Source organism: Embiotoca jacksoni, unplaced genomic scaffold (assembly GCF_022577435.1).
Source record: "Embiotoca jacksoni isolate LCO1_2020_lvr unplaced genomic scaffold, fEmbJac1.0.p SCAF_86, whole genome shotgun sequence".
NCBI classification, from domain to species: Eukaryota; Metazoa; Chordata; class Actinopteri; family Embiotocidae; genus Embiotoca; species Embiotoca jacksoni.
The window spans coordinates 744,144-752,500 of NW_027185443.1; the positions used below are offsets into that span (position 1 = coordinate 744,144).

Below are 8,357 nucleotides of genomic sequence, written 5' to 3' on the forward strand. Positions count from 1 at the left end.
ATTTCACACATGCAGACTCACATATGAACAAAACTCTACATTAGTACATTGATACGGCTCCAAATACTGCACATAAGGATATTTGTCCAGGTCCATGTTGTTTCTCTTCTGTCGGGGTGAGTCACTCTTACATTTGGATTTTCTTACTGACAGATTTGTCAGCAGACTGGCTTCAACAGCCGTATGTTCATGTGGAAATAATTTTTTTTTAAAAGGCAGCCATTTTTATGGGTCCAAGCAACATAGCAGCAAGGAACTCTCCTGTCTTTGTTATTATTATTATTATTATTATTATTATTATTAGAGCCCGAGCACCGAGTGGTGTGAAGGCCCTCACTTAATGCAAGGAATTATTATTGTTGTTAGCCAACAAATTGGAATAAAACAAAAAACTTGTCGAGGTGTGAAATGGCCAACTGGCAACCATTGTACTGTAAAAAAAAAAAAAAAAAAAAAAAAACCCCCGAATTCATTGGGTTTTATTTTAATTAAAGTTTTTTTTTTTTGTTTGTTACATGGGTGAAATGCCACTGATGAGGTTTCAAAGCACAAATCCTGATGGGAAAATGGGAGGAAACTTCCCGGAACTGCAGCTGAACCTCTATTGTGGTCCATTAAGCCACGGGTGACCCTTTAGCTGCTCCAGCGTGGGACGATTCTCGGGCGTTGGGTTCAAACACGACCAGAGGAAATCGTAGCACTCTGGAGAGAAAGAAGAATGACGACGACAGAATGTGAACAACAACGAACAGATTTTGTGCCCGCCGACAGGTTCGAGTATTTTGGGCGATTTACTTACCGTCGCTTATCTGGTCACAGTTGAACGGTATTAAATCGACAAAGAACCGGAAGGTGGAAAATTGCCTCGCGTTGAGCAACTCGAACAGGGTGACTCCCAGCTGCCACACCGTGATGGGGTGCGCCCTGTAGCTGTTACCACCAACGCACTCTGGTGGGATGTGTGAATGGGCGCCTAGAAAACACCAAAAACAACAATAAGATGGTGAGGATGAGGGAGGGAAGGTGTTGTTGGGGAAAGAAAAAAAAAAAACTCGCATTGATAAATCAGTGAAAAGCTGACGTGGAAGTTGTCATCGTACCTCGGTAACTGCTGTATAACGAGCGTTTCTTGACGAAGCAGCTCAGACCGAAGTCTATGAGGCGAACGCGTGGAAGGCTGACGCCCGTCTCGATCAGGATGTTGTCTAACTTAATGTCCTGATGACACACGTTCTGGTCCTGAAGCCGTTTGGTTGCATCGACCAGCTGTTTGACGATATTCTAAGAGGGGAAACGGAAAGAGAGAGCGAGAGGAGGAATTAAGACGAGAAAGTGTGTCGATGGCGGTGACTCGCGAGGATCCCGAGACCCCGAACGGCAGCTTACCTTGGCCTCTTCCTCCTGCATGGGCTCCCCTTTGCAGAGCATGTAGTGACAGAGGTCCTCGGAGGGCGTCGGTCTCTCCAGGATCAGAACCAGTTCCTTGCGCAGGTCGTACCAGTCCAGCAGCAACACGTATCCACATTCCCCCTCTGAACTGTTTTTTTCTTCGTCCAGTTTCAACAACACGGCCACTTCCGAGGCCACCATCTTCCCGTTCTTGCCCTGATGGACAGAGAGATAAATCGACAACCGTCATCCAGCAATAATTCATCCGTAAAAAGTGACGACTGCGGCAGTACTCGGTGTTGCCCACGTACCCTTTCTTTGCGGACGATGTTCTCTTTCAGTATGTGTTTGATGGCTACCTACGAAATACGAAGAGGACTTTGGTTAGAGCGTCTTGAACATTTTTTTTTTTTTTTTATGCGTGTTGATATGCGTGTGCAGCACTTACTGGTAAACGGTCATGTCGACGGTAGCCGGCGAAGACGGTCGCGAAGCCTCCTTTGCCGAGTTGATCCAACTCTTTGTATTTTGTGGTAAATTTTGCTGAAAACAAACACGCATATGTTTAGCTTCACTGCAGTTGTCAGGAACGTCAATGATGACATTGTCCGCCATCTAACTGAACTTTTAACATGAACTTGTACTATACCTAATATAAAGGTTCACATAACCCCGGCATCAAGCCGAGCCCTTCATTAATCAGAGTACTTACCTCTGCGCTCAGCTACTGTTTCATGTCTCTTGCTCGGTGCTTCCGCATCGTCAGCGGCTCCTCTCAGACCGCCTCGCACAGCTACTTTAAAAACCTCGTTATTGTTGCTGCCGTCTATGTACGAGAAAAAACAGAAAGACGTCGGCTTGGTGAGCGTCACAGGCATTTGAAACCTCCATCATAATAAAACCTATTAGCTTTCTTTATAAGCAAAAAAGTGAAAAAAAACCATCTACCAACGAGTTCACTTATAAATAAACATGTTTCTTCTTTCGATATCTTTTTATTCAGATAGTTTTGGTTTGATAGTGCAGGTTTTGGGATGTCTGTCTCCTCCCCAAAACAATGAAGGTTAATAAAAACTCAATTCTTTGAACTCTGTCCTTTTGATATCTGGATAATTCCCAATCTTGGAAGTAGTCTCCACTTTGTGAATACCCGTTCTGCCCGTTATATTTAAATCTGCAGAACGTGAACTGATTATAACTCCTCCCGTGTGTAATTTCACATCATGGGCTTACGTTGGCCCTGGACTGAGGACGATGCAGCCTCCTCATCATCCTCCCAATGGTCCCGGCGGCTCCTTTTGCTAGACGGGCCCGCCGGTTCCTCTGAGCTGTCAGGTCCATCAACAGAGGCCCTTGACCTTTTTGTGGAGGTCTGAAGGTCAGGAGTGGACCATCTTATCGTGCCCCTGGTCCTACTGGCAGTGCTGTTAGTGCTTGAAGTACTGAAAGTGCTGGAAGTGCTGGAGGTGCTGGAAGTGCTACTCTCCTGTGCAGAGTTGTTGTTCATCTTGATGTCTGCGAAGTTTCAGGAACGGTGCGAAAAAAACCGAGCGTATGTTGAGTCTTTAGGTACGTTCCGAAGGTTCTGACATCGATGATCACGAATGTTGTGACATCATCGTGTTTCCAGGGGAGCAGCTGGACTCTCAGCATAAAGGGGCGGGGCATTCTAAATGGGCCCTAGTGATGTAAAACCATTTTAAAACTTTAAAATTCATGTCATATCCTACACTGTAAAAAAAAATTAGTTACTAACATGCAGCAACTGACAAGTAACTTGCTGTAAAACAAATCATAGTTGGTTACTTGTCAACTGCTGGCAGTAAGTTACTGTAAAAAAATAAAATAATTCTGTATCTTTGGTGATGGTAGTAGTAATATTAACTGATAAAACACTGCTATTTCCAGGTACTGTATCTATGGTTACAGTGCTTGTGTTTTAAGTGTGAAATAGAAACTTTACTGTATTTTGAAGTTGCAGTATCAGTATTGTAACTTCTGAACATAAAAAAAAAGTTTTAAAATACGATTTCAACAATAAATGCGGAGATGATCGATGTGCAGTTTCCGTTTTCTGGATACTATGCATGTTTGTTCACAAGAGGAGAACAACAAAATATAACTGGGTTGAAGGATAAAGTTTGATGTGTCAATGGTTTGAAACCACTGCTGGACAACTGGTCAACAATGCTGCAGTGTGTGCAGGGTACTGCTCGCAGTTTGCTTGGACCCCGATCATCTATATTCTTTTATTCTTTTTGATCATTACCATAAAATGTCTTCATAACTCAGCATGGGAAAGACGGTTTTATGTATCACGACTACATGAGATGCAACTTCAAGGAATTTTAATGGAGTTTATTTATGAAATAATGAATCACAGCAATTTTAAAATGCTTCCTGCTTTGAAATGTCCCAGTGCTCGGGGAAATGTCAAAACGCTATGGAGAAGTACAACTCTGCACATTACACAGCAATACTCAAGAAGTGCAGCAAAAACTTCACCTGGTATTTTTATTTCCACTGAAATTCATAATAAAAAAAAAATTCCATTTACGAAGGTATTTCACCAGACAAAGACGAACACAAATCACGTTTTATGTCAATTGTGGCACAACCTGCAATCTCAAGCAGCTTGTGATCTTGTAAGGAAATGAAAAATAAATCTTTAATCATTTACAAGAGACATTTTATCAGAAAAAGGTCAACTAAATTTTCTGCAATCAGTCACTTTTTCCTCAAACATCCCAGAATAGTCAGGCAGAGATTATTTCCAGGATGTTTAGCGGTAACTGAACATCTGTACTCATCCAAAAAGATCCGCTAACTACAAATACCTATCAAAACACAATCTATTAGTTCTTTATATGACTTTCAAAATTAAACAAAGCTTCCTTTTTTATTCTTTTTTTATAAAACCCAAAATGCACGATCCTGTTCAAACAGATTTTATAGTAGCCACTTAGTCCCGTAAGAAACAGTGCGGAAAATTACATCCTGTGCAATGAATATGTAAAATGTTTTAGTAATAATCTGTGACAGTTTTGGCACCAAATGATTCAGGCATCAATAATGAATAGTAAATCAGATTTGCTGTTTTATTAATAGGAAGGTGTAAGTAGACAAACAGTTATGGGCCCACATCTGAGATTTCCTCCGGGCTCTGTCTACAGGGACACCTCCAACACGTCATCGCTGTCCTTTATCGCTCTGCACGAGACGCACGCACGCACACACACACACACACACACACACACACACACACACACACAGCACATACGTAATCATTGCACGTAATCACTCATTAATAAACGCTCAGCGGTTGATTTACCGAGGTTCCGTTTTAAGGTGCTTTAGTTGGCCAGTCGGTCGCTTATCATCAGCCTGTACTCGTAGGACAAGAGACAACTGAAAAACACTAAATGAATTAAAAAAAGAAATGCAATTGATTTAACTACCAAAGTATGTAAAATAATAATAAGTAAAAGAAATCAGTAACTCCAAGGGCCAATAATTCATTCTTCGATGAAACCCACATCTTCAGTAAATCAGTCAGCTGTTAAATGTCTGTGCACACATGTAATATCTGTTAATATATACAATAACACACATACAACATACACCATAATGTTAAAACTACTGACTATAATGTTCTGTTCTTATTCATTCTGATTGAGAGAGGTGTTAAATCTATATTAACGGTCATTTCTGAGGCTGTAATTTGCGTTGCTGTCTACCTGTACTTGGTCATAATAACCGAGAGGTGTTCCTAATATTTTGCCCCTCCCATTGAAAATGAATTGTGTTGACAAACTTTTTTTTTTTTTTGCATTACACTTAATGTTTCACCTGTTAATGATCTTAATGCATCCGTGCATATATACTGATCAGGTTGTAACCTGATCAGTATATATGCACGGATGCATGTTTATGTAGGTGTGTGTTTGCACGCGAGTCGGTAGCCCCTGATTAGCACCTTGATAACACGCACTGTGAAATTACCCACCTACTCAGCAGCGGCAATTATGTGCTTGACACACTTGTTGACCGCGCTCGCTGCCGAGTGTTTATGTGCATACGGCAGCAGTTTGATTTGACTGGAAAATAATCAGTCGCGGTAAAAGGGCGAGAGTGAGATGCGCACGAGGACAATGCGAGTTATTATCTGATTATTTATTCCTCCTTGGCTGCAGGAGAACGCGGTGAATGGAGATCACCTGTGGATGGAGACGAGTTGCTCAGGAGAGCTGTGTTATCTGGGAGAGGACGCCTGCCTTCTAAAGACTGCAGTGAGTCGTGTTCACTCCACACCGACCACGCCTCTCTGTGTGTGTGTGTGTGTGTGTGTGTGTGTGTGTGTGTGTGTTAGTTACAGTGAAAGACAGAGTGCTTCTCTTGTTATATATCTTATTAGTAAAAACGCCCTGAAGTCTTGTATGAGCTCCTGAGTGGCTGTTTTTCTAAGATTTTTTTTCTAATCTAACCTCTTTGACTTTATTAAATTATTACATTAAGACTTTAAGTCCAAGCAAACTGTCAAATCTGTCAAAACTAATATTTGTATTATATAAACTAATTAATTTGCTTCCATAAAAACATGATGTAACAGGGGGAGGTCAGGAAGCTAAATCATACTAAAGAAGCGGCTTTAATTAAGTTAAAAAAAAAAAAAATCACATCACAACTTTTAATCATACATAATTTGGTGAAAACGGAAACAAAAAAAATCAATTAAAATGTTTTCAAATCTTTTTTTTTAATTGCATTTATTTATTTTTTTTGCAATATTCACTGTATTCACTTCCTAAATATATATTTTTGATGTGATAAGTTGTGTGTGATGTGCACGAATCAGATTTATAACTACGTCATATGTCAGGTAAACTGTCGTATCGATTAAAACCAATAGAAATCCGCTAGTCGACCCCGCTGGAGAGCTTTTACATGCTGAGTTACAGTTGCCGTGTGGAATTTCTCTTCCACGCCTCCTCCCTGCATACATTAGAATAAACAGTTTGTCTTTTGTTGTTATCCACCCAAAACACAGAAACAGTTTTTATTACTGTTTGTCGACAGACAGAGAAACAGAGCAGCACGCAGCGGGGAGGGAGGCGAGCACAAAAAAACCCCGCTATTGTGCCGTGTCATTGTTGCTGAATTAGAAATTAAAATAGACCTCTCGGCAGCGCTCGGTATCCTCGCGCAGATTTCGTGCACTCCTCTGGTTACCTAGCATACACACGACAACAAAGAAATCACTACATTGTTTGAATGATGAAAGGAAAATGCGGTCAGTTTATTTAAACCGGATTTTGAATTATTTCATATTTCGTCATGAAATCATCTGGATTTAAGCAAAGTTAATCCCGTCAGCTGATTCTGGTGCGTTTCCTGCGGTTCACCGTCTCCTTCGTGCGTCTTCAGAGCAGACATCGCGTCAATTCGGTAAAAGGCGCGATAAGGTGATGTGGACTCGGTAGCCGGTAATACCGAGGTAATCTGCGGGCAGCCAGGTGCAGCCTGTCAAAACACCGGGCCGACGCTGGACACCGGCCAGGCATTACACTCAGAGGATTACCGGCGTGGTGCAACAGTTGATTGCAGCAGCGGTAACGTTAGATTTCACATTAAAGGAGTGAAAAAAAAAAAAAATAATAGTTTGAGATTTCATTGCTGTGCATGCAAAGCACTAATTTAAATCTCCACGTTTTTACCAAAGTAAAATGCAAGAAATTCAGTTGGGTCATATCGTGGTCCTTCGTAGTTCATGTTCACTGACAGACCAGGTGGTCCCAGTGTTTCTGGAAATGGACCGTGTTGCAGTCTAGTAATTAACTGTTATTTTAAAGAGGATGCCCCTCTCACATTCAGATGAACCGCGTCTACAAAGCAGCCAAGAAAATCCCTCTGAGAGCGGCGTTAAAAGGGCTCTTCGGTGTCATTAACCACAACTGAGCAGAAAGTGTTTAAATTATAGGTATTGTGGACCTTCTGTCCGTCCCCACGCCTCTCACGATGAACACCTGGAAACGCAGAGCTGAGAAACAACCTTTAATTCTCACAGTAGTGTGATGACATATCGGTGCACCTCCACTGGTGGTCGCCGATTACAGCGAGTGTGTGAGGACGCGGACAATAAGATCGAGCTGCAGCGGAAATAATTTCACAATGAAAACCATTTTTAAAACCTCTGTTGTGGTTTTAATTCGATCAATTTTGAAAAGGATAAGCTAACCTCAGTGGAATCTGAGATTGCTTTAACAAGTCGTGGGTGACATAAGAAAGAAATTCCCACCCGATTTGGTCCTCGTCATGAAGGCCGCCTGAGGGACGCAGCTGAGAACGCTTTGTCAATTAATTGCAGAGTTCCTGTGGCTCCAGAGAATTTAGAACAAATATTTTCCAATCAGGGAATTTGATCATATTTTTGGGCCCAGTCATGAAATATCATGAAAATATGTTCGCATATTCAAAGTTTAGTTGCCCTTTAGCAAAATATAATATTTTCCATGCTTGTGTGTGTGTGTGTTTGGTAGCATTAGTGGTCACTGAAAGAAAAAGAAAATTTAACTGAGCAGGTTGTGTGCTAATTACTGGTATAGTTAGATAAACTCTTTGCCTGCCGTGTCACTATGCTGTTGAAGCTTTTTTAACTGAAGAGAGGTAAAACGTCGGGGCTACTTGAGCCCATCTCACTGTGTGCGTTTGTGGGTCTGTGTGCTTTTATGTGCGTGTTTTTACGCTGCCTGCGTTTGTTGTGTGTGTGTGTGTGTGTGTGTGTGTGTGTGTGTGTATGTGTGTGTTTCTTACTCTGCCCTCTGTGCTCTGTATCTCCTTTAAGAAGTCGGCCCCCAGGAGGAAATGTGCAGCATGTAAGATCGTTGTTCACACCGGCTGCATAGAGCAGCTAGAAAAGGTATCACACACGCACACACACACGCACACACACACACACACGCACACACACA

At 41.7% G+C, this 8,357-nt stretch overlaps 1 protein-coding gene across 5 annotated transcripts in view; it reads left to right on the top strand.

The window, feature by feature from the left end:
• The window catches only part of dgki (diacylglycerol kinase, iota), a 61,547-nt gene that overhangs the window by 27,446 nt on the left and 25,744 nt on the right, over window positions 1-8,357 (top strand). For 4 of the 5 annotated variants that reach the window (XM_069139872.1, XM_069139874.1, XM_069139875.1 and 1 more), the window contains exons 3-4: window positions 5,583-5,678; window positions 8,231-8,305. In XM_069139872.1, the coding sequence (XP_068995973.1) occupies window positions 5,583-5,678; window positions 8,231-8,305 (171 nt within the window). The remainder of the gene's footprint in view (window positions 1-5,582; window positions 5,679-8,230; window positions 8,306-8,357) is intronic. The other variant, XM_069139873.1, reaches the window with a different exon arrangement.